The 27,103-nt window shown below is 44.8% G+C and overlaps 2 protein-coding genes across 6 annotated transcripts in view; one reads left to right on the forward strand and one right to left on the reverse strand.

Moving 5' to 3' along the window:
• The window catches only part of LOC116944922 (syntaxin-binding protein 1), a 105,477-nt gene extending 98,323 nt beyond the window's left edge, over positions 1–7,154 (forward strand). For both annotated transcript variants that reach the window (XM_076068767.1, XM_032958842.2), the window contains exons 14-19: positions 529–667; positions 854–963; positions 1,543–1,644; positions 4,106–4,191; positions 4,733–4,887; positions 5,202–7,154. In XM_076068767.1, coding sequence (XP_075924882.1) covers positions 529–667; positions 854–963; positions 1,543–1,644; positions 4,106–4,191; positions 4,733–4,887; positions 5,202–5,284 — 675 coding nt within the window. In that variant the 3' untranslated portion in view covers positions 5,285–7,154. The remainder of the gene's footprint in view (positions 1–528; positions 668–853; positions 964–1,542; positions 1,645–4,105; positions 4,192–4,732; positions 4,888–5,201) is intronic.
• Positions 7,155–8,265: 1,111 nt separating this feature from the next.
• Positions 8,266–27,103, reverse strand: part of LOC116944920 (uncharacterized) — a 28,836-nt gene continuing 9,998 nt past the window's right edge. Inside the window, exons 7-24 of one of the 4 annotated variants that reach the window (XM_076068763.1) lie at positions 26,385–26,444; positions 25,968–26,101; positions 24,696–24,861; positions 23,950–24,179; positions 23,288–23,551; positions 23,047–23,173; positions 22,809–22,934; positions 22,073–22,179; positions 21,130–21,353; positions 20,284–20,413; positions 17,304–17,516; positions 16,453–16,574; positions 13,543–13,659; positions 13,178–13,264; positions 12,495–12,605; positions 11,814–11,922; positions 10,284–10,419; positions 8,266–9,550 (exon numbers count right to left, since the gene is read on the reverse strand). In XM_076068763.1, coding sequence (XP_075924878.1) covers positions 9,398–9,550; positions 10,284–10,419; positions 11,814–11,922; positions 12,495–12,605; positions 13,178–13,264; positions 13,543–13,659; positions 16,453–16,574; positions 17,304–17,516; positions 20,284–20,413; positions 21,130–21,353; positions 22,073–22,179; positions 22,809–22,934; positions 23,047–23,173; positions 23,288–23,551; positions 23,950–24,179; positions 24,696–24,861; positions 25,968–26,101; positions 26,385–26,444 — 2,616 coding nt within the window. In that variant the 3' untranslated portion in view covers positions 8,266–9,397. The other 3 variants (XM_032958833.2, XM_076068762.1, XM_076068764.1) reach the window with 3 other exon arrangements.

The raw sequence follows: 27,103 nt of genomic DNA on the forward strand, positions 1-27,103 counted from the left end.
TCACGTCGCAAGACAATCTTTTCGGATGTCGTGCAGAGAGTGCAACCCTTCCATGTTAGAGAATGGTTCAAGGAAGCCGATTTCAGAGCTACCTCTGAGATCCCTTCAACTGACCTCTGGTCCACAGAGTAAGGGGGCAGCACTTTGCCAGCACTTCCCTGGCCACTTTGCCAGCAACATTAATGTTCGTCACACGACAGACAAACTGTTATTTTTAATCGTCACAGCTGGATTTTAGCCAAATAAAATGTAACGTTTCGTGTTTTTTTACATTTGATGACAGGCTGAGACCATCAACTTCCTGCAATTGAGCACCTGGCTTAATCACAGGAAACTGTCTGGATTCGCACCCAGGATCTCAGCGTTGCTAACCCAGATTTATCACTTCTGAACCACTCTGCAACCTCTGCCATTACTTTTTATTAAAGTTCACAACGCCTTCCACTTATAATCATCAAAGTTGACCGTTTGCACTCTGACAGCCTTCTGTGTTGCTTTCGCACTGAGTTTTGTGAATGCCATGTGCAGGACCTTGCTAACGGCACAGACGCCGAGGGCGAGAAGATCAAGGATCCCATGAGGGCCATTGTGCCCATCCTGCTGGACACCAACGTCAGCACCTACGACAAGATCCGCATCATCCTACTCTACATCTTCCTCAAGAACGGTGATGTCCACTGCTGCTTTTTTGCTGTTCCCACCCCCTCTCGCAAATATAATTAACTGGCACCTGCATAAAATGAACAAAGTATGTGTGTAACCCAGTGTAACACCTTAGTAAGTGTCCTGCCAACATTATGAAAGCTCAATTTCCATGTTGATGGTTGATGCTTGCTGGCCGACCGCGCTGCAGGAATCACGGAGGAGAATCTCAACAAGCTGATCCAACACGCGCAGATTCCTCCCGAAGAGAGCGAGATAATCCACAACATGGCCCACCTGGGCGTGTCGATTGTCACAGACGTAAGTCACTTAACCGTGTTAAATAATACATCGGTTGCTTTGTGTACGCATGTTGAACTTCTTTAGCACCATACGTAGCCAACCGTGCTCATCGGGGGGTGCGGGGGAAGGACAACAAACTAAGTTTGCTGGGGTGACCCTGTTAAAAGTAGGGGTGCATGGATTAATATTGATTCTGAAGCTATCCATACGTGCATCGAATCGCATTTGTCAAAAAAGGTTTCGTCGCTTTATGCGGTAGACGCATTCGAGAAAATGGCTCACAAAGCGAGACCGCACGAGACTGCTGCCTACCGAGCAGTACGCACACAGTGGTGTCCCACGTCGGGCCGCATACGAGCGAAATGTGGGTAGAAATAGGTCAGCCACATGTACGCGAAATTGCAAGAAGCCGAACCCTTATAAAGCGAGGGAAAACCTGTATTGAAATGTACGTTTGTGAGCTTCAGGTAGTTTTTTAACACAATGCCATTTTCTAAAATACCTCGTCCCTTTTTTGGTTGTAGTTATTTTTCTATCCCCGTGCTGCACAAGTTTGAGAATTTACGTGACTCGTGCCACATCCGCTTGGGTTGACAGACCACGCTGCGTCGCAAGAGCAGGCCGGACCGCAAGGAGCGCATAAATGAGCAGACCTATCAGATGTCGCGCTACACTCCCGTCGTCAAAGACATCATGGAGGTACGTACTGCACTGCAGTATTCGGGATTTTGTATAGGTGTGTAATGATGCATCAATTGATTAAAATCCATTATGCTTTTGCTACCTACATAGACTCGCGCGCGCGTGTGTGACAATTAGCTACATATGCAAAAGATATACGAAGCGGGGGGGGGATGAATAATGAAACAAGACTGGAAAAGTGAGGTAACAAAAAATTGGTTCTTGAATAAAATCATGCATGCGTAGCCTGATAGTTCGTCGAAATCATGGTATTATAGACAGTGCAGGAGAACACGGATATAGCAACGGGCTGGAATTTGTCCATTTACTACTGAAGAGGAGTCGAAGACTGGTTACGCACTTGTTTATTCTTCAACCCAAAGCCACACTCGTTCCGAAAACCAACCCCGAATACAGCGTCTAGCAGCCCCTTTTAAACCCTCCATCTCCTCCCTGGTTCCCAATACACATCTCCGTCTCGCATGCCGGGTCCGTGTGACATCAGTGCCCTTTAACCCTTGACCCTCGTCTAGTGTATTCCCGTGCATGTGATTGGTGCGTGCTATGCTGAGTGCGGAGATTTCATGTCTGCGTGGTGCGAGTGCGTGAGGATAGCTCGCAGATCCCTTACACGACTATAATGAGCCAAGAATGTCTGTCCCGCGCGTGACGTCACTCTACGTCGACCAGCCCCCCTCATTAATAATCATGACCAGGTGACGTCCTCCAAATGGACACCCCCCACATTAATAAATAATTAGGTGACGTCACTGCACATTGGGGGGGGCGAGGCGCCTCCTCCCCCCTCCTCGGCGTCCACTTACAACCCTCACTACAAAGGCAGAACCCTCACATCACGCGCTCTCCGTCACGCTGTTGAGACACAGAAGTCAAAAGGACGTCATGATGAACAAGGGATTATAACCTTAAAATGAAATGAGTCTGTGTCACCGCGGCCTTACAAATTGCACGCAAATGGATGCAATGAATATCACGTCGTGGTTTCCTTTTAGCTTGCAAGATTCAGATTTACTGCAATACACTCATCCTTGGACGGAAAAAGGCTAGTTGTTTATAGTGTGGCAGGCAGTTGGCTGTCTGAAGGTTTTGCACGTGGGTACGGTTATTAACAGTCACGACACATCACTGGAGACATAAGGGTCGGTCAGATGAAGACTTATTATTTAAACCCTCTGCTGCTCATTTACAAAACCTGGAGCAGCCGGGTGATCATTTGCTCTCCGAATAGATTTTTTCGTGTTCAAAGGAAAGCATTCGCATATCTCATTTATCCTTTCCTTTATCATCAGCCGCCCACATTTGACCTATCATTTTCGCTGGGTTTTTTACCCACATCTCCCACGGCCAATTTTAATTGCTTTCTTGTAACCCTCAGCATGAGCTACTTTTTTACTTGAAATTTTTTTTGCCCATTGGACACAATTGTCATGATTATTCTGACTTAATAGTGTATTTCCAAAGTTGAACCTTATACCTACTATAATCACCCAGGAATGTCCTTAATGCTCGTGACGTCACTCCACATCGACCAGCCCCCCTCATTAATATTCATGATCACGTAACATCCTTCAAATGGACACCCCCCACCCCTCATTAATAATCATGAACGGGTGACGTTACTCAACATCGAACAGCCCCCCTCATTAATAATTATGAGCAGGTGACGTCCTCCAAATGGACACCCCCCCCCCATTATTATTACCTACTATAATGAGCCAAGAATGCCTGTGTGCATCGCTCGTGACGTCACTCCACATCGACCAGTCCCCCTCAATCATGAACAGGTTACGTCCTGCACATGGACGCCCCCCCCTCATGAATAATCATGAGCAGGTGACGTCACTCCACATGGAGCCCCCTCAATAATCATGAGCAGGTCACGTAACTCCACATCGAACAGTCCCTCTAATAATTATTATAAGGTCACGTCCTCCAAATGGACACCCCCCCCCCCCCCATTTTTAATAATATGCGGTTGACGTCACTCCACATGGGCCGAGGCGCCTCCTCCCCCCTCCTCGGTGTCAACTGACGACCCTCATGACAAAGGCAGAACCCTCACGTCACGTGATCTCCGTAACGCTACTGAGACATCAAAGTAAAAAGGACGTCGTGATGAGCAAGGGATTATAACTTTTAAAATGAAATAAGTCTGTCACCGCGTCCTTACAAATTGCACATGAATGGATGCAATGAATATGTCGCGGTCTGCTTTTCGCTTGCAAGTTTTAGCTTTACTGCAATACACCCATCCTTGGATGGGAAAAAGGCTAGTTGGTTAATATTACGCTTGTTTTTGCGATTCCACTGTGACCATTGCCATGCTTTACCTAAGCCACCTGCACACCAGAAAAATGGATATCCAGTGCCATTTAACTCTTGGCCAGCCAAACATGAGCAATGTTTGTGCGGCGAGTTTTAACCCTTCCCCTTCGTGGTGTGTGTGTTTCGGGGCCAGGATGCTGTCGATGACAAACTGGATGCCAAGCATTGGCCGTACATCTCTGCCCGTTCATCGGCAACCTTTGGCACCACCGCTGTCAGGTGCGGTGCTTCGTCATCTGGTTGTCTTCCTGTTTCGCTCGAACCTTTGCACCCAGCCATCCAGTAACACATAAAGTGGCCAGTGACATTGCATGTTGTATGTGGTCGTCTCGGATTTGATTGTTTCGACTTGGGTTTGTGGAGATGAAGAGGATAAAGCCCTGCCATATAGAAAACATACACGGCAGAGATAAAAGGTCCTAATTCCGATGTCTGGTAAAAACATCCCAAGGTCTCCGTTACCAATAGAAAGATAAACACCAAAGTCGGTATATTTCAGCCACATTAAAAGCTGTAAACCTACCCCTTAGTTTAATATGCATGATATATTATAGTAATGCTTAGGACTACAATTGTGTTCAATAAGCACACAATGGAGCTGCCTCAGACCTATCCTATTATTAGGTGTCTTATTCCTGAACCCCTTGTGATGTTCACCCATTGAGTTTTCTCTAAAGGTCCGGGTTGGCAAGAGGTTACGTCTTTCGCGTCGTTTTTTTGACGTGCGCAATGCTCGTGCGCCCTCTTGTCAATCAAGCAGCGCCCGCTATGGCCACTGGCACAAGAACAAGAGTCCTGGCGAGTACCGAACTGGCCCTCGCCTCATCGTCTTCATCATCGGTGGCGTCTCCTTCTCTGAGATGCGATGTGCCTACGAGGTCACTCAAGCCAATGGAAAGTGGGAGGTGCTCATCGGTACGTTACGTATGCCCTCCCCCCACCTCACTCATACATTCATGCCCTATTTGCCTATGATTCTGTTGTGTGTGTGTGTAAGAGTTTGTAAAGCTCCTCGGGCAAGGCTGGAGCCTCCCGTGGAGAATATAATTTGGGATATTCTGTCAATAAAAAACACTTATGTGAGCCCTGTAGCGGGGCAACCGCTTTGGTCTTTAGTTAACTAATGATTGCTTTATTCTTGATATTTTAGGTAAAGCAAAATTAGTATTCAGGTTAGTATGTGCTCGTTGTTAGTATGTGCTCGTTGTGTGTTGTTCTTGCGTTTGCAGGATCCACGCACATCCTCACTCCGAAGAAGCTCCTAGATGACCTGAAGAAACTGAACAAACCGGACGAGGAAAATGGAAGCTAGGATGGAAATTGAAAGTCTTACCTGGCGACGGGTAAAATAAACAAAAATAAACAAGCAACTGCTACAAGACTGGAGTGCAGATAATCCGTATGGATGAAAGATAAGCATAAATAAATCGCTAACCACTTCAATGTGCGTAAATCTCCGTATCGTCAGTAAAGTATGAATGTTTGAGGCTTAAAACTGCAGTACAAGCCCAGTAACCGTGCCATCATCGTGCTTGGTGTACCCCACACACACACACATATGCATTGACTGTTTATTCTTGTATACTGTTTATTGCCTTCTAGAACACATGTTGTGCACAGTGTGCTTGCTCGTGGTGTAAGTACAACCTGTTAGACCATGACAACGCAAGATGCCTCACTATTGTGTGTATTTGTAGACACGTGTGAGCCACGCAGTTATTTTTTCAAAAGTTAGTGCTGCTAAGTGGCACGTAGTCGCGAGATGACGTACCGGCTATCCGGTGAGTAAACGAGTGTGTTAATGGGGCTTTCTTATTGCATGAACATGTAGTAAATAGCTTGGCCTTTCATTTTTACGTTCACAAGTGTCTCGCATTAATTGCATTTTGATTTGTATAAAAACGGCACAATTTTGCCTTCAGGAAACCGACGAAATAAACCTTAATCTAGTATTATCGAAGTGCAAACAATGTATGCACAAAGAGCACAACAGTGCATTATTCACAGTGATGATTACAAGCAATCCTGAAAGCGGTGGTCAGATAATGAAAATTCGCGTGACAGCCTTGCGTGATGAAGGCCTCACTTTTACAACTCCAGGCCTGTTTTTCCTGGTCATTTTTGCCGCACAGCTGTCCAGTGAAGCAGGCCCTTCAACAGGACCAGAAGCTGCCATTGCAGTGTTTACTGAACGGAACAATTAGTCCCCTTTCAGCAGTTGCTGGCTTGGCGGCACAGCACGCAGTAACCGTGTTGAGCGTTGCTTTGTTAATGCGGCTTTCTTCCAGCAGTCGGGGGTTGACGCCATCTCAAGAGTGGGAATATTTTGAGCGAGGGGCATCACGACGTGGGCTGGCACGAGCGATTGGATTCGCTGACCCGAGTATGGTCTACGGCTGTACAAAGAGCTGCAGTCAAGTCCTTGACTCAAATAACAGAGAGACATTCAGACTGTTTGGACCAAAGGGAACTGCTTTTATGGGAAATCATAGGAAATTAGATTCCAACTTTGTGAGAATACTCCACCATTAATTGACATCAAATTCCAAGACTTAAAATGTCAAACTATTTAAATATTGTTATTACTGTGTTTCTTTATCAAGTTAGATTTTATTTTACTTGCTACTTTATACCTTTTGCTGATCATAATTTATTTAGGTAAAAATGGTTTCTTTGATTTTTGCAAACAATATATATAGAGGCATAACCATACTTACGACCTTTGCTATCCAGGTAGGTGGTATATACAAGCCAAAGGTTAAAGCACAAGAGGCCATTATGCTTTGAAATACTATGCTTTTTTCTCTCCACTCCTGTACTATAGGTGAGCAGGCATAAATCCAGCTGCATTACTTGAAGAGTAAGTTTTCGCTGAACACCACACACGTGACTTAGTGTTGCCTTTTTGAAATCTTTACTTTTCTTGTCGTTTGACAGGCATGCATTTGTGGCTTCAGATTTATTTTATATCTGTTTGCTTTGTTAATATATGTGCTTTGAAAGGAGCTACTTTGATGTTCATGTGGTGTACCAGGGGCAGTCTGATCGGTGCGTGGTTTTTGGGTGTAATGTTTTTGTGCTTGTATATGGATGCGGTGTCGTCATGTATCGGCTTGATTTCTGTGCAATGGTGCAATAGATGTTTCTAAAGAAATTAAATACATATTCTGGCTTCACCACCACTTAAGTGTGAGCAGTCATTCTTTTAATCATGCTCATGCCATGTCTTTCAAAGAGATTACATCTGTGCCTGTGCTACCCTGGAATTGGACCATCGCACCTCAGTAGTTGAGCAGGGTTGGACCTGTCCGGCATCACACTTGTCAATCCACCCCCCCCCCCCCTTGTGATTTGATTCTGCTCATTTCTGGGCCACCCATTTGGTTAACATTTGTACTGCACTTGTTTATACTATATGCTTTCTCCTTGGTTTCATTGTGTATATAGTTTGTGTTGTCTGCCTTTGTATCGTTATTTCTTTACTCATTCCTTCTGCCTATTAGGCTAAAGGAAACATTTGTATACATTTAAATTTATTGTTCTTGGTTAGGTGTATGAGCCCTAAGTGTAAGAAATTTAGATTGCCAATCATTCAGCCAAGTATCATTACTGCTCAACACTGGGGCTTTAATTGTCAGAAACGTACACAGGCACTGAAGAAGGAAGCTTAACCATAGAGTAGTGTTCTTTGGGTCTTTCAGTAAAGTGACTTTACCGAAAGACCCAAAGAATATTAATTCCTGCAGTCACGACAGAGTAGTGGTTCCAACCGTTGTGGGCTCAGACCACTCATGAATCAGGATGGTCATGAGTTGGGAGCAATTGAGTTGTTAAGTGCCAATGACATGGAACGAACCTTGGATCATGCATTATTAACATACTATTAAAAAATTAAGACTATGCAAAGTGCTCCAAAATGTTAATTCAAAGCCGTGAAAAAACTTGATTGACATCTAAATATGTGCAATGGGCAATAAAATACATGGTGTTATGTGAAGAAAATAATCGCAGTACCTGTAACAGTCCCACGTGCTCCCCCAGAGCTTTGTAAACCTCAGGTTGGGAACCACTTATAGGATACAATTGATGTCTCCAGATACTGATCATCTTGGGACAGTATTTTACTTAACTAATTTCTGGCGTAAGACCCACATCTTTGTAAACTGACTTGACCTAGCCAAATTACTTATTTAAAAAAATGACTTGTCACATTTAGGAGCTTAACTAATAAGTTGTTTTTTTTTTGGGGGGGGGAGAGGAAATACTTTTAAAAAATGTACCACTCCAAACCGGAAATATCGTAAAGTTTATTACAATAAGTCAAAAGTGTACATGTACATTTTTATCAAATTCAATAATTTAAAACATTTGGTAAATGCTGTTGAATCTCAAATATAACACCTGACATGAAACAAATTTAGAAGAAAAACCCTTAAACACTTTTCATTACAAAAAACCTCAAGTGCAAAACTTTTGTCTTTGCAATCCCTGTATTTAAAATATCCGTAAAAACAATTGTTACTATAAAAATGCATTGGAATAGTTAAAGCAGCATTTGATTGTCTTTAAGTGTTTGTCTTATTCAATGTATTACACAGGATAAAATGTGCTGAAGGGCAACGTTGCAACTCTTGAACTGATGAAGGCACCGGATGCCATAATTTAATACTTAAATGGTGTTGTTGCGTGGCTCGGTCTGTCCATATGTTTAGAAGTTTAAATGACTAGTTCAGAGAGTTGATGGGTTTTAAAGAGCTATAAAATTGACAACCATTAAGAGTTATAAAACCTCTGCAATAGTTTGCATTGCAGTACTACCTAACAATAAATAGTCTTGCAACTGGAAAAATGGGGCGTTTCATTTCATCCTATTTCTGGCAAGGGTGTTGCACTTATTGAAATTTAACATAGCATATGGTAATACAAGCTGTGCACCTAATCGTCATAAAACACTTAACAATGCTGTTACAGGCATGTCTCAATGGGCCTTGGCCCAACATGACTGTCTTAACAAGCATTACCAAATACTTTGGAATGTAAGTTGTAACAATGTAATTATCCAGGAAAGCCTCGCTAATTCTCAAGACTTTCATGAGATGTTTTGTCAATTTTCATAGAGTGCTTTGTGGAGGGAAAAAGGAATACCTGGTACACAAAGCAATAACACTAAGGTTCACACAGATGTGCTCATAAACCCGCTTCCAGTACTGCCATCTCTTAAGCAACATCGCAGCTCTGCGGGTATGGGAATTTAACGAATATACGTGCTCCACCACCAACCCTTACCTCCCAAAGTGCCTGATCGCGGGCGTGCGCCACTACGCCTTGCCGTAATACTGTACCACAAAGAGTGTGAAGAAGCCCACCGCGGTATCCAGCGCGAGTTCGCCGACAGTGGTTACGGAGCGCACGACACCACACCGTGTCAGCGGAAGAGGAACTGGTGTGCGGTGTGCACATGGGCGATATCCCTGGAGAGGAACTCCACCATCCTCTGGCTTGTGCGCCGCATCCCCTCGGCCGTCCTGATCGCGCGGTCCAGAGACTTGCATAGCTCCCGCTCGGAGCCCTGCAAGGACTTGGGAACACAGCACCCCACAGTGTTACAAAAACACTGACAATGCTCGCATGGACATTTTACAGGTAGGCTAAGGCGTGGAGCAATTACGACAACAACAACACGAATAATTATTGTTTGGAATGTCTCCCTCAAATTGTATCCCGATTATGCTGTTGGTGTTGTGTCACTAGACAGCTTATCAAGATATTTTCCAGAGCAGCGAAATCCTGTGTAGATCACAGCACTCCGTCTGAAATCCCTTCAAGTGACCTCTGTTCCAGACAGTCAAGTTGGGGGGCAACACTTTAACACCCTCACTACTTGAAAATGTTCACCAGTCACTGACATTTTTTTATTCAGAGCTAGAATTTAGCGACAAAGCACATAGCCAGATTTATTGCAATGTTTTTTTGTAGGGTTATGTTGACCGCAATTAAACCAATCGACTAACTTGAGAATCCGGTTTAATCAGAGGCGGCTGAAACCTGAATTCATACCCAGGACATAAGCAGCGCTAAACTCCGCTCTCACCTGTGGGTCACGTGGTCACCTATTGTCCATAATTCTAACACTTGCGTGGAGCGGTTAAGACAACACACGACCAATGTGCCTGCGGAAACTCACAAAGTGGTGTGGAGCTGTTATGACACCAACAAAAAACCCTCATTGCAACACCACACCAACAAAAAACCCTCATTGCAACACCACACCAACAACACTCAAGCTGACAGTTGTGGCGTCGCGTCCTTACCACGCTGATGTCCTCGCTGCGTGCCCGGCCGGCGCTGACTCCGCGTGGGCGCGCCCGACTCCTGGGCGGTGCTTCCGGTAGGTAGAAGCGGGAGTGATATGGCGACACGTACAGCGCAGAGGGCAGGCCGTATCTGCTGGTGCACGTGGGGGCATGGTCAGTTTAGACGGCTCTCCATCCACCTCTCTCTGCCTAAAAAACAACCATCTTTTGCACAGAAGCCACACGCTGCTGTTGCGGAAGTCAATCCTGGACTGTACATTGCTGTCACAGCACTGTCAAACCAATGCTGAATGAGGGCCTCCTCACACCGATCATGCTTCAATGTGCTGGTCAGTGGAGGTTGGTGAAGGAGGGCTTAGGATCTAAGCCTCCTGGACATCTGTGAAAAAAGAGCTGTATAGCTTATCAGATTCCTCTGATATAAATACTCTGATAGGACCAGTTTAGATATTACTACCGATATTATCCATGATCGTGAATCAAGTTTAAGTTGCTGGATTCAAAGTGTAGTAATCCCCCAATTCAGTGTAATACAATGTAATGTCTGACTCCCCGAGTTTGATTGTTAACAGGTTTTTACAAGTTATCAGGAATGTAATGTTGCATCCATTGGTTATCAATTCTTATGCTCACAATGTACGGTATAGAATATTTTGTGGGAATATATTATTTCACATTTGTTCTAATTGATTTATTGGACCCCTGCAGCAATTAGGGGTGGGACACTACACTCAAAGAAAATTGAATCTTTTTTTTATACCCAACTAGACTAGAACTTGTATTGAACAGCCACTAGACATACTTTCAAGTGAAATGATACCAAAAATTGCAAATGAGTTTCAATCTAGAAAGTCTTTCTTATTCTGCACCTGCTATACAAGCAGCATTTATAATGAAACAAGGTCTTAAGTAAATAAATGAATGTCATGCAAGCTACAAAACACGATAGCTCGTCATTCTTCCGAACAAATTGCAACGCAAAGATGATCCCATGAACACAAGGCTAAAAGATGCTACGACTACATGATTCGTCTGCAGGCGAGTTCAACTGTGGAAAAGACACTGCAGCAGTGGTCATGGTACTGTAAACATCAGCACGGCTGAGATTGGAGGCAAGTGTGAATGTGACTCCGATAATGCGCGAGCATGCGATCCACGCGCCCCCAGCGTGTGCTCCGCGCCTCCGTTGTGCACCAGTGCAGATTGGACCGGCAGATTTACAGCCTACGTAATTTACTTTGGAAGTGACAATGAACACTGGACTTCATAAAAGCCATCCGCCTGTGAAATTAAACTCGATAGTGTCGCCAAAATGCTCTCAAATGAACTCACTATGAGGACATGACACATGGCTGTATCGCCAAGGGAATGGCAAGTCCTACACAGGACCCCGTTTGCATTTAAACAGCATGCTTGGGAAATTCCCGAGAACGATATTGCTCGCGGATTTGCTAAAGACGCCACAGTCTTTGCCGAGAGCTCCGCTGAAGTGGAAACCCTTCTTGTTGGCGTTGTGGTGGCACTCACAATGCTGGGTAGACGTAGGACCCCGAGTAGAGCCCGGGAATGATATTGCTGTGCTGCTGCCTCCTCGATTGAGGCGAGCGCTCAGTCTCATCCCTCAGGTCTCCCAGCACTGTGAAAACAGATTTAGAAATGCCATTCGAATCCTCCCATTGTTGATTCTCATATTGCAAAAAAAATAAAAATAGTTTTTCAATTATAGGCTTTGCCGAAATACAGTACTTCACCAGACTGGTGAATGGAAACCATCCGCCTGTGAAATTAAACTCGATAGTGTGACCAAAATGTCCTCCAATGGACTCATGAAGAGGTCACGGCTGCACATGGCTGTACTGCCAAGGGGATGGTGAAGTCAGGCAGGAGAGCAAACACATTGGAGAACATTAGAGTAATACAATAAATGTTCTCCACTGCCCTCTGCTGACAATGCAGCCCCACAGCAGACTACAATGCCTGTTTTATGCATGGTGGTCACCCATCCAAGCACTATCCAGGCTAAAACCTACTTAACTTCTGAGATCTGAAGAGAGTGGCAAAATTCCAGGTGATTCGGTCATAGGCAAGAGCTTCTAGAATCATAATTTCACCTTCATCTACGAGTATTTTGTACAAAGTGATGCAAAAGTACAGCAAGAGCCAAGCAAATATATGCACTGCACGTTAAACTTTTTCCACCGCCCCTACCCAGATCATCTTCATCGTGGCTACTCGACTCAATGTAGACCCCGGAACCATTGCAGACGGGACAAGGTAGCCTCTTTGTCCCGCTGTCCCAATGTCTCTCTGATGTCCTGGCTGACCGCAGAGAGGATGACAATACAACATCAAGTTCAAGTTCGCAGCACTTGTTAGCAACTCTTATACTTCAAACTGATGATTTGCACACTGATAAGGCACTACATTAAAAACATATCCTGCAGTGTTGAATTTCAGGAATATCTGCTTCAAAACAGTACGCAAATTAACATTGACAGCATAATTCTTTCCTGTATAATAAATAAATACAATCCTGGGGGGAATTGCATGTTAAGGCATTTGAATGACAGAAAGGATGCAGTCTTCACGATCTCAAGGTCTTTTAAAACAAGAGCTATGAAAAACTACTATAATCGTTAGCCACGATCAATCCACTGCTGGATGAAGGCCTCCCCATGCTCTGACCATCTCTCACGGTGCTGTGACGTAACAATCCACCTTGCACCGCCACACAAGATGATTTCATCACTTCACCTCGGTGGCTGATGTCCTTAAGGCAATTTTACTAGGGCCTATACAATTACTCTCCCAAACTGCTTCATAGGGGTGCTGCAGGGGCCAGTTACTAAGTGACAAAGCACATTAAATGTAGATGAAATTGCATAATTCACCTTTTGAAGAACACCCCGGGCAGCGATGGTCACTCTCAAACAATTTTCCAGACGGTCTTCCTGGAGGAAAACTTTTGTAATCCACACCTAGGAAGAAACGCAAATTAGGCACCAGGCTTTGGGACATAAGGGGGGCAAGGCAAAGACCAAGCTGACCCAACCTTTTAATCGCTTACAGTGGAATGCCACGTAAACTGTCAGACCTATAAATGGGCAGCTCGATTGTCTGAAGTCCAAGAAAAACGTCCACCGTTTGTTGACCTACTTGGTTCTTTAGGAGGTTGCGTTTCTTACTTGGCATCGATTTATTTGGCACATTCCAAAAAAATTACCTAATGTTGTTTGGCTTCCAGTGCTGCTGGTACCGCTGTAGGGTCCGGTGAGCAGGTGGTCGCGTGAGTGATGCCCCCGCGTGGCCGCTCGGCGTGGGGGAGTAGCCCAAGGCGGGGAGGCTGTGGGGGTCCCCACCGCTTCCTCGTCGCCTTCAATGGGGGAAAGGGATTGGAGGGGGTGTGAAACGTGTGGGATCAATAGTTTACTCTCTATGTCAGGAAGGTATTTTATTTTTGCTTAGACACGTGTGTGGCGCCTCTCTGACACAATTCTGCCACGCAAAGCGCCATCGTCATGTAAGTAATCAAACATAAAAATATAAATTTCTATACAATGAGAAAATATATATATACACTAACTGTTCTCAGCATGTTTTACGGAGCCAAATTGTGGCTGTATTATTTTAAATAGCGTCTGTTGCATGTGATACGAGAATGAATAAGTGTTCAGTAAGTAATGAAACACTGCACAAGCTTTGCAAACGCTGTTAAACATATGACGGTGTGACAGACAAAGGAAGCATAGTGTACAACCATTGTTATTCTATACTCTTTGGTTCTTTCGGTAAAGTCACGTAGGTATAAAATAAAATAAATCACGACGTTTCGGGCGCAACACAAGCGTCCGTCATCAGGTGTGACCACAGCAATAAACAATTGCTGAAGTGGGCAAAAGGGGTGCTTGTATCAAGAGGCTATATCGGTAAGAGAGGGGGGGCAGAGCCAGGGAGGAGAGATAGAGAGGGTGGGGGTGTGGGGTAGGGGGAATGGGGTGCTGCAAGCACGAGAACGCCGGGGCTGGGAAGTAAGCGGGGCTGGGGGTAGGAGAAAACGAGCACGAACCAGTCAAACGGCTCTCCCTAAAACCTTCGGCTGCTAGACCACCCAGATTCTATGGTCTTCCTAGTATCCATAAAGAAGGCACTCCACTTCGGCCCATCGTTTCCACTATCAACTCACCTACCTACAAGCTGGCCTGTTTTCTGTCTGATACCTTGTTTCCATTCACTGGCAAGACTACCTCAGCAGTACATAATTTAGCTCACTTGGTCTATCTAATCAAGGGCATTTCACCGTCCCCAGATGATTTTCTCGTCAGCTTTGATGTGGTTTCTCTGTTCACCAAGGTTCCAGTGCCTGACACCTGAGCAATAATTGAAGATTTAGTCCAACATGGACCGAACCCTGATGTTCCTACTCTGGCTAGGCACTGCCTTACCAACACTTACTTCACCTGGAATGGTACTTTCTACAAACAAGATGAAGGTACCCCCATGGGTTCCCCCTTATCACCAGTGATAGCGAATGTTTTCATGGATAAATTTGAAACAGATGCCATCCAGACATCCACCCTACGTCCTTCCCTGTGGAGGAGATATGTGGATGACACTTTCGTCATTTGGCCACATGGCCTGCCAGCATTGAACCAATTCTCAACCACATTAATTCCATACACCCATCCATCAAATTCACCATGGAAGTGGAGAAGGATGGTAAGCTACCATTCCTAGATGTTTAGTTTGAGAAGAGACCTGATGGCTCTTTGGGACACTGTCTACAGGAAAGCCACCCACACAGATTCCTATCTGAAACCTGATTCCCACCACCATCTGGCACAGAAGAATTCCCTCATCAAAACACACCATAGTGCCCACTGCATTTCTGACCAATACCACCGAATCAGTGAACTGGAACACGTACACCAAGCCCTTAAGATGAATGGATATTCGGACCGCATTATCCGCAAAGCTGTTTCTCCAACCATGGAGAAACAACCCCCTGAGACACTGATCAAAACCATCACATTACCATACATAGCAGGCGTTACCAAAAAGATTGCCAAAATCTTAAACAAGCACAAGATCCAGGTCCGATTCAGTACAGTGCACAAAATCCGTGATCTAATCCCATCTGTGAAGGATGTCATTCCTGACATGCAATATCCGGGAGTCTACAAACTAAGTTGCTCCTTTGGTGATTGTTACATTGGGGAAACGAAACGGAATGTGTCGGACCGTTTTCGCGAGCACAAGGCAGATCTGAAACACGGCAGGACTAATACCTCTGCCGTAGCTGACCATTGCTATAATGCTGTGGGCTCTCATGATATTGTTTTTTCCAAGACCAAGGTGCTCTGCAAACCTTCTGGCTACTATCAAAGGTTTGTTCATGAAGCCATCCATATATATAAACACAGACATGACTTCAACCGAGAAGATGGATACAAATTGAGCAATCATTGGAAGGCTGTTATTAACCAGGTAAAACCTTAACTGCTTTATAGTTTGCCTTCATATCTGCATCTCCAGTTTTCTTTAGCCTCCTACCCCCAGCCCCGCTCACTTCCCCCCCCCCCCCAGCATTTTGCCGTGCTCGCCCTTTTCCTAATCCCCCTACCCCACACCCCCCTCTCTATCTCTCCTCCCTGGCTCCTCCCCCCCTCTCTTACCTATATAGCCTCTTGTTACAACAGCCCTTTTGCCCACGTCAGCAATTGTTTCTTGCTGTGGTTGTCACACCTGGTGACGGATGCTTGTGTTGCGCCCAAAACGTAGTGATACCTACGTGACTTTACCGAAAGAACCAAAGAGTATGGATCCCTGCAATCATGAAAACTTCAAATCTAGATTGACATTGTCATTCTATATAGAGAAAGTCTTGGTTATCGAAAATGATCAAATCAGATTAAAAAATTAGATTAATATGTTATATATATTCCCACCCACACATGCTGAAAGATGTAGCTGTTTTAATAAGATGCACATAATATCGGTGCCATCATGTTAGCAGAAGGGCAGCTTCTGTAGCTGTTCTTCACCCATCTGGATATTCTTATCAATCCAAAAAACAGTGGGGGGGGGGGGGGGGGGGTTTCTGCCACCACTTCCAATTGGGCCTCTCATATACTGTTGGGCTGAAGTGGATCTGTGCCACTGCACTCACGGTGCCGCAGGTCAGCCAGGGAGAGGGTGGCTCGAGAAGAGCGCAAGCGGGGGGGAGTCCACGGTTCTGATCGCGGGACGCTTTTCACCTCTGGCCATGCGACATTCTTACTTCTTCTCCTCCTGGAACGTCGGGAAAATCGATTACGAGCGCGCTTATATAAATCACCTTGCCTTTGTCTGAGAACCAAGCTTAAATAATTAACGTGCAGTGGTGGTGCGCGTGGTGTACGAATTGCTGATCAAAACAGAGGCACATCAACGTGTGTCTGTGTTAAAGGGTACTACAGTATTGTGATATAGAACATGATGACTTGCACGATGTCAAAAGTAGCGTCTCCGGCACAGCGGGAACATTGCACTGATCTGTGGTGCGTTAAAAGCACTATAAGACAATAATAGTCTTATAAATGAGGTCATATTGTTATTTATTTAAAACCTACTGCCCATAAACTGTTATGTACATTGTGAGCAGTTAATGTTATGGTCTGGGTCTAAAAAACATAACTTTATGATATTCTTGGTTCTATCAGTAAAGTCACGTAGAAGGGAAACAATAAAATAATAAAAATAAATAAAACAATAAAACGTGACTTTACCGAAAGAACCAAGAATATGAATCCCTGCAGTCACGAAAGCTTTAAATCAAAATATACCTTTATGATGTTATATAAACATAAACAAACAATTAGTGTTTATTAAACCAATATTGTTTAAAGTTATAAATCAGCCATAATGTAAAAAGTGGGCACAGCGAGCTTTGAATTTTTGAACTGGATGGACGAGTGGCTGCAAGCACCCTGTCATCACGCGACAGCCCGATGCCTCGGCCGTAGAGAAGAGATGGCTTACGGGCCTACGGAGAGGCGACTCAGGTTGGGGTAGGCCCCCTCAGACGGGGTTCGTTTCGCTCGGGGTGTGACGCCCGGCTCCCTTGCCTCCACCTCCTCGCTGGGACCCCGCAGCACCGATCCCTCTGCTGCCGCGAGGTCGTCGCTGTGCTGGCGTTCGCACGGCCGCGACGGTGGGTCGCCATCCTCGCTCTGCAGCCCATTAACCGCCCGGCTTCACACGCAGCAAGGAAAACGCACTGCGTCAGCCCGGCTACTGGCTCTGGCATCGACACTTATTACAGTTCCTGCTTGACAGTCTTGACTTGCTAATCCGCGAATTAGTTATTTTCTTTACAAGAAGTGAGGATTTGTTGGAGTAAAATGCCTATATGTTTTCAGGAAAATAAAGTTATAGGAAAAATGTGACAATAGTAATTAAGGAATAAATCTGAGACCTCAAAATAAAATAAAACTATTTTCATTGGTGGTGCACTGCGTCAGCACGGCTACTGGCTCTGGCATCGACACTTATTACAGTTCCTGCTTGACAGTCTTGACTTGCTAATCCGCGAATTAGTTATTTTCTTTACAAGAAGTGAGGATTTGTTGGAGTAAAATGCCTATATGTTTTCAGGAAAATAAAGTTATAGGAAAAATGTGACAATAGTAATTAAGGAATAAATCTGAGACCTCAAAATAAAATACAACTATTTTCATTGGTGGTGCTTTAATTTTTTTCCTTTTCTGCAAAACAACATGGGTATTGAGTGCCTTCCCATAAAGGGTTTAGCTGTGTTCTTCCCTTGATGTAATACATTTAATATTTCAGGTTTGCGAGCGTAGAATAATTTTGCAGTATTTCGTTGTAGTTTTAGTTAATATCCAAATAACATGAAAAAGAATCAAACACCCACAAAAAACATTCCATTCTCCTTAGAAATAATTTCCAAACACATGCATTTCATGTGGTGGGCTCAGCACAAAATTATATTTTTATTCATGAATGCCCATTAGCTATCGGTGACTGAGAATTGTAAGAATTTTACTAAAGCAGTATCCTTTGTTAACTACACATACATTATAGAGGTTGATGGTTTTGTTTCCAAAAACTGATTAATGAATGATGGGCTGCCATTCTTGGTCACTGCAGCTCATTCCGAAACGAATCAACGTGCAGAATGCATTAGTGTCGGTTATCCAATTACCAGACTCATTCAGCCACCCTTCTCATATGACCCATGAGGCTACCATGGAATGATAGCAAACAACACAGCAGCTGATGCAAATGCACAACACGAATGGCTGCTGTGTTAAACTGTTAAATAACACAAAACATTTAACATATTATTCATACTGAGACACTAAAAATTACTGCCTAAAAATACAATTAAATAAATATTTAAAAAACCATAGGCATGGTATTTTTAATTCCACACCAAAATTGATGCAGCCCTTGTTCACATTTTTTTTTTCTAATAAAAGGAGAAAAATTATCAGGCAGGCTGCACTTATCACACATGTGGGTGTATACAGCACTTACTCTGTCACCATCATGTGATCACTCAGAGCAGAGCAGGCCTTCAGACTCTCAAAATAGCGTGCGATAATTGGTGCCTGCTCCATTGATGCCATTCCATACACGGGGATATTAGCCTCGGCCGCGAGCTGCCTCGCTCTCAGCGTCGCTCCACGCATGCAACGCGTGGATAGGGCTATGTCTCTCGCCTCCGGACAAAAAGGGCGACCTTCGACTGCAATCACATGACGGGGATGCCGGCCAGCCGTGCGAGCGAGCGAGCGAGCGTGTGTGTGTGTGCGTGCTACGGCGCGGCTGGACTGAGTGCCCTACTGAGCATGTGCGAGGCTCCACAAAGGCAGAAGCCACTGGATCACTGGATAAAACCCGCAGCCAATGAGCAGTGCCTTGCTCGGGGCACAATTGGGTCCGGATTAAGGCCCGTCAGCCACGCCGTCAACTGCCGTGCGCTCGTTTTCGCTGGTGTCAGATTAACCCCTCACATGTCTCCTCTTGTCATTGTCCCAACACCATTTTAGCGACCTAACTACGGGTATTTTTAAGATGATTTGTGTCATAAGCAAACATTTTAAATTAACACACATGCACTCAGGTTATTTTAATAAAGGACAAGGCAAGACATGTAAATTATACCCAGACCAAAGTACTGTACGTTACTTGTTTTTCAGACTCAACAAAGATTCAGAGACAAATCCTGGGGAGGTTTTAATGTCACTAATAAATGTACTTGTCATCAAATTGTACACGTGGAATTAAAATAATCCTGATGAATAGGAACAAAGTGCTGACTGTAATAATCATTTTCATGGGTCATCACACCTCATATACGATGCCCATGAGCTGAAAAAATCAAATAACACAGTCCTCTCAACAGAACTGACAAAGAGACACATTATAGCTTACATATTTTTTTAAATATCTGCTCTATAAATATTCATGAGGCAGAAAGCCCAAGACATTGTTTAATCAACACTGTTTACTCAGTTCCCTGAAAGAATCTTGAATTCTGCATTATTTAGCATTTCAGGGGTGTATTATATCCCAGATTGAAATTAAAAGAAACACTTGTGATCATGGAATCGCACATTACTCGACAGTGCTAACAATAACAACACTGCACACAGTTGGGTATTGATCACAGACTGTCAATATATTTCAACAGACAGATGGATGCGTAGCTACAGTGTAGAAGCGATTTGGTGATGCTTCATTGGCAGTGGTGCACAAGCACACGAAACAAAAACACGAATTCGACAATAAAACCGGCATAAAATGTGTATATATAAAATCTGCGACGCTTTAGGCAATGATCCTTCTCCAGGCAATGGCCCTGCTGTGAAGAAGAGCCATCACCCGAAATGTAACCAAATATATATATACTTTGTTCTTTGAAGGCAGTGTTATTGAGTTTTTTTCAATTCGCAAATAAGTCAGGCGTGACAAGTGTGTTTGGCCTACTCACCTCCACGCTGCGTTCCCCCTGGGATGTTCTCCGTCAAGGCCGCCCAATTCTGCTTTCTTCAGTGGACGACAGGGAAATCCATCCAGACTGCAGACGTCTTCACGCTCCAAATCGTCCAATCTATCTCTACCTAAAGAATCAGTCAAGTGAGGCGTTATTTTAGAAACGTCCCTCTGCGACAAACGCTGCAATATTAAAGTGCATTACACGTAGATTTTTTTTTGTCAGTCTAATGCTGGATCGGGGTCCCCCCACGCCCGTGTGGGTAGTGAGGGTTATTTGACCACATTTCACCATGGTGGTCAGTGCGGGTTGGCTAAGGCACTAAGCATAGTCGTGGAAGCATCGAAGCAATATACAACAGATGTTGCTGTACTGCCCTCTACTGCTCACCACATAGTGCTCAAAGCTGTTTGTGCATGGTGCTGTTACCCATCCAAACCCTATTCAGACTCAACACTGTTTAACTTCAAGATTTTAAGCATGAGTGTTCACGTCTGGCATGTGCATTACGCAGAGTAGTGAGCACAGACATGTGTTTGTGGCAGTGTGCTATGAACCTGGCAACCTCAGTTAGATTATCGGCCACAACTAACATCAGTGGCAATTATCTGTATCAGTCCTGGGCTTGGTCGTCTCAGCCTGAAATGAGTACCCAGAACGTTATCTCAAATATCAGCACTGGGGAGACCATGCTTGCCAGGCACGGTACTGGCCACTCTATCCCCTTATGTGCCATGCCAACAATAATAGGTGCTCGCTAACAGGACGCGCTCCAATATTCTGTGATCGTTTTCTTTGTTGGTGTGTTTTCTTTGTGGGTGTATGTAGCCTGCGGGTCCTCACCCTGGCAGCCTCGCGAGTCCCAGTCGCTCGCTGCGCTCGCGTTCCACCGGCTTGAGGACGCGCTGGGTCTGCACGCCACGCGCAGTCCGTGCGCTCCCACCGCCTCGCTGGCCTCTGCGTCGGACCAGACCCCGCGTTGCCGCGCAGGCTCCGCCGACACCGGTGCAACAGCTGGGGCGTCGCTCTCACACTCCTCGGGCAGAGACGGGTGGGAGCTGCTGCTCCTGGGGGGAATTAACAAAGCGGACGCTCGTGCTGTTGCCGAAGGCGCACGGGCAGGATTCTCTGCGGCAGTGATGAGGGCAATGTAACAATTCGTCCCCCCTTGCGGTGCGATCGTCACGGCTGAAGTCACGATTCACTTCGACTTTAAATAATCTTAGGGCAACAAATTAACAGGTCCCTGCAGGGTGGGCTGGTAGGAACATTGGAATTTTGCGCAATTTTATTTTACACCCCAACAGCACGAGATTTCACTTCGTTAAAGTATTGAAAGGGGACGGACGGACGGACACATTAATCTATTGCAGGCTGGTACACTCAGTTTACAACTTCGTTCCTACCAGTAAAAGTATCATTGGCATTGTGCTCTCTTACAGCACAAGGCTATCATGAAGGCACACTATTTCACAGAAGATTATAGTATTTACTAGTTTTATAGGAGGAAGATGTTGCTTCGTGGCTTTACCTAATTCATTTGTGATTACTATTCTAATGTGGCAAATTCGGAATATGTCACAGGATCTTTAAAGTGTATTGTGAAGCAAATGGTACGCATTTTGGGTTAATATGCCTGCACGATTAAGTAGGGTGGATGCTACAGAAGTTCATACCAAACCTTTGCAATAAGCAAACACAACTGCTCGGCTTGTTTCACCGACCATCCAGTGAGCAGGAAGCTCCTGCCCACTGGTGGCAGAAACTGAAACAGCAGCTCTGTTACCTTGCAGTGAGACGCAGACTCTCAGCCAGACTCGAGGCCCTGCCAGTTATCCTCCCGTTCTCTGAGCCAACGAAACCGCTGTCTGTCTCGGGAGAAATCACGCGCTCCTGCAAAAGTGTTGAGCAAACAGGCTCAAACCACAGCTGCACATACAATACAATGTTCATTTATACACAGTACAATTTAAATTTATATAGCATCTAAATGTGATCGAAACGCTATTCAGAAAGTAAGCGTATATATTTCGGAGAGAAACATTTATAGGCCAATGAAAAGGTATTTATCCTGGACTTGAACAGGAGCAGGCAGTCAACAACATGAATTACATAGGGGAAGGGATTTCCTGCCTCCATAATTTCAGACTATGGAAGCAGCAGAGGAGAACAGCTGTCACATGGCTATCACGCGTAGGTGCAGGGTTAGCATTCAACTGCACACATCTGTATGTGCACTGTGACCTCAGGGATTCAATCTCCAAGGCAAGCCTCGACTCGCCAAGAGAAGTAATGCTTGTGTGCGCACATCTAAACCAGTCTCATGCAGAGGTGAGATTCAATTATGAAGGTGCTGTTGGCACATTTGTTTCTTGTACATTTTACAGAGCACTAATTGTTCAATAGTAATTTCTCTTAGGGTTTCTTCATCTAGCACAATTTGATGATGCAATTATATACATTTTAAACTACTCGGGAAACATATTTCAGAGATGACTTAAGTAAAAAAAAGGAAAATGCACCTCTTTGATGGAATGTCTGTGTCGCTGGAAATTATCGAAGCTCCCTTGCAAAGAGATTCCACTGCTGGCAAGACTGATATGGCTTACGTGCCGGGATATTTCTCCAGCTTCTGTAGTCTTTTGATTCTGAGAACAATCACACACACTCGGTCAGTGGAAATAGTGGAGTAAGCCATCCAATGACATCAAGACAATCTCTCCAGGAAATCATCAAACAGTAAGGTGGAAAAATTCTCACCGGATGCTCTTTAGACTGCATGTCTCTTTGGTGTCTGTGCTCAGCAAACAAAGAAGGTGGCTCCACAGAATTAAACATCACATTGGGAGGAAGAGGAGGCTGCTGACTTGGCTGGAGAGGCGAGTGCCTTTTCAGACGCAAAACAATAAGCAAAGTTACATTACATCTCAGAGTAGCGTCACATCCTACATCACCAACTTAAAACACACAAACAACGTGACCTTGACAAGACGCGACGTACGGTTGAGGTGTTGGCGCCCTCTTTCCCGGGCCTCCAAACAACTCATCCTCCTCCCGTCCATCCATGTCTCGACTCCGACACGTATTGCTTTTGGAATCTTCCTTCGCGTTGGCCGTGGACCTCTGCGATCGGTCGTCCGTTTTGCCTTGAGCCCAGACGTCGGGGTGCTGCGCCCGTTCACGGCGCTGCCTTCCCGCTGGTGCTGCAACGCTGCGATGTTGGCGCGGCCCTGCCCAGCCCGTTGCTTGGGAGCCGCGGTGGTAACTGCCCACCACGGGAGACATCATCGTGCACATGCACAACAAACAGCCCTTGCTTACCACGCGCCGTAAACCCTGTATAAATCTCACAGAGCGTGGAGGTTAATGATAAGCGTTTGTTTGCACGTTGCTAGGTTGGCCTTGTAACCACATTCTATATACAGAGCACTCAATCTTTCACAGGCACAAAGAAATGCTGAGCAAATCTTTACATCCTACACTGCTTGTTTACTTTTGACTAAAATTAAGAGTATACTCTACCTTGCATACATTTTCTCAACAATTGCAGTTTCAAACATTTAATCAGGAAATCATTCATTACACATGTACTGCAAAGTAGTCAACGCAGCGGCTTTGGTGTAATCATATGGCGAGGTGAGAAAAGGGTCAACGTTTGCGAACCTCTGTGAGCTCAGCCCTGACGAGTCTCCACCGTGGGCCGATCCCCTATCCTCCTCCATCGTATCTCCTCCTTTATCACTCTCCCCGGGCTCGGTGTGTGTCTCGCTTCTGCTGCGCTCTTGATCTCCCATTCTCTCCTCCATGCTCTCCCTCCCCACCTCATTGTCGGTCTCACTCCCTTCCACGAGGTCCAAGGTGATGCGTTGGTGGATAACCACGGACAACGGACTCTGTAATGGTCACAGTGCCGGTGGCAACTCAACGGGTAAAATAAACACGATTTCTCACACAGCTATGCAGTGCAGCATTGTTGTCCTGTACATATATGCGCCTATGTCTATACTCCTCTGTTTTTAAAAAGCCACACTAACCAGCGTGCTGAAGTATGGTAAAAAATACACTATGACCCACATGGCATGGAAAGGTCCTCCATCCAGCAAATGATTGACAAAGAATTGTAGGCTTACATCTGTGACATTCATCTCAGAAATATTGCTTAAGTTTTTTATATCATCAACACGTTTTTTTACGTCAGTAAACATTGCATTCACATCAACCCGCATGAAAACGTCTCAAATGCAACCCATACTGTTTTAAATGACATCACGCAGAACTACACTTTAATCAAGCAGATTATTTATCAGCAAATCCACGACACAGTAAAAGCGGTTGGATAAAATAAGAGTTGGAGCGAAGTGTCACGCGATCATCTCACGGTATGATTCCGCCATGAGGCGCAGCGCTACCTCAGAGTGGCTGCTGGTGACACGCTGCATCTTTACAGCGGTGGCCGACAGTGACGTGGAGGCCGGCGCTGTGTCGGGAGACGACGGCCTGCATCGACTCTCGTCCATCTGCTCCTTGATCTCCTCCAGGCTCATCCCCAGCTGAAAAATCGAACCTTCCACCTCGCTGCCCGATAAGAAAGCGACGGGTTACATGCCAGCACACGTAACCAAAGAGTGAAGCCTCAACAGCAGGTGTTCATTGACCTCTACGTGATTAGCACACTTGATAACAAATACACACAATGGGCATTCTTCGACAATACATTTGCAATAAACGCAAGTAACCAATGAATGATGGGACTATCACTGGGAGAGTGTAAAGACTGGCATTGCAGAACTCTTGGTGAGTTTATGTGCATACCGCCTGGGTTTAGGGTGAGCTACAATGTAACTCAATCTGCAATGTTGCAGCTGTTTCCCCCACCCCCCTCCCCAAACTAATTCCTGGGCTCACTTAACAGTAACACAACAACAACATCTCGCCACGGTGGCACCGATGTTAACTACCTCGCCTGATATACGGCAGGTTATGGGTTTGAGCCCGACCCTGACACCTGTATATTTAGAGTTTGCCTGTCCTCTCTGTGGTCGTGTGGATTTTTATCTGGGTCCTCCGGTTTTTCCCACCACATTTAGAATCAGCGTTTAGAGTATTTGGCTGCTATACATCTACACATGATAAGCCACTTGATTGGACTACCATTTGTGGTCAGGTCGCTTCTGGAAAAGAGCTATATAGCTCAGTGGGCCTTACTTGGTAAAAAAAAAAAATGTTTCCTAATTGTGCACTGCAATACCTTGCTTGGCGAAAGAGCTTCCCCTGCCTCCCATTCCAACCAAACGGCATGTACACACTGCCACACATGAGTGACCACTCTCACAGGGCCACACTGAATCGGGGCAATTATGGGTAATGCTCCGACATTAAAACACTGTCCATCACTAGAAAATAATCTAACCGCTTACAGTTTTTAACATCGTTGAGAAAACTCCCTTAGCTGTGTGCAGCTAAATTATACAGTAGTGTCATTTTACCATTTTAAATAAATAATTGTCGTCTCTTTTTTTTTATTTGACAGAACAGCCTGTCACGAATGATTTTGCATATTTTTTTTGTTTGATTGCCTTCCGTACAATGGAGTACAGTGACTGAAAATACCAATTAAAGAACATCTATCAAACAACGAGCGCACACATGCGCGAATTTCAAACCAGTCATGCGGTCCTTACCGGTGTGGATCAAAGTGTCCGGCGGAGGCCGTTCCACAGCGATGGGTCTGTAATTGCAGGGCTCGGTGTTCCTCCTTCCGAGCCATGTACTGCCGCTCTAGGCCATCCTGGTCCCTCCTCAGCTGTTCAAAGGCCTGGTGAATAAACCCAGAGGACTTATGCATGTGTGTATGTATGCATGCTGGACTTCTTTCGTACCGTACGCAGCCAACCGTGCTAGTCGAGGGTGTGGGGAAAGGCCAACAAACTAAACACAAAAAGCAGTTCTAAAGAAATTCGTTTTCAATCACTGGGCTGCCATCATATTCATTTGTACATTTGTTCATAAATACACACGCTAAAGCGCACTCATGTGCATGTATGCACGAGAGAGCTGGTGCTCTATGAAAGTTGAGAGCTGGCTCTTTTGATGCTTACCTCCTGCTGATTTTCCAATGACAGTTTTCCCGAGTTTAAAAGCTCCTGAAATTCATTGACCTACAAAAGTGCACAACAACAATGCCTGAACAATTAATAAAACAAAATATATAATTATACATAAAGTAGAAACACAGTAAAATAGCTGTAATATTCTAGCAGGATGTATAACAATGATCAATATTTAAATCTCATAGTCAATTCATCAGAATAATGTATTTGTACTTTACCCTCGCCATCTACCATCTGCAATTGAGATGCCTGCAGAGGACATCCCTGCAGCGGAATGGTCCTAATCCAATTTGGACTTGCTCTGTACAAATCAATACTCTTTCCCTGGAGTGAAGACCCTTGCCATTAGCTTATCCTATCCGATGACAAGCCTTCAGATTCCTAACCATTGGTTTCCATTGTACACAGTGCAGGCCCATCCTAAGTTGTGAGCTAACAAAGCCTTCATATATGTGTAACACGCTTTCCCTGATAATGATACAGCTAAGTTACAAGGGTATATCAGTTTAAAACCAGTGGGGTGTTTACCCAGGATTAAATCAGATGTTTAGGTGGACTGAGATGATGGGCTCAGGTTGGTAACCGATGACTGCACGAACACACCTTTAATGAAATCTGGGTATTCACTTAATTAGAAAAAATGCACTTCTGAGAAGTAACAATTGTAGTTTAACATTCAATGACCCCACTCTTTGCAGGTCATATAA

Source organism: Petromyzon marinus, chromosome 22 (assembly GCF_048934315.1).
Source record: "Petromyzon marinus isolate PM22_M1 ecotype Great Lakes invasive population chromosome 22, UKy_Petmar_22M1.pri1.0, whole genome shotgun sequence".
NCBI classification, from domain to species: domain Eukaryota; kingdom Metazoa; phylum Chordata; class Hyperoartia; order Petromyzontiformes; family Petromyzontidae; genus Petromyzon; species Petromyzon marinus.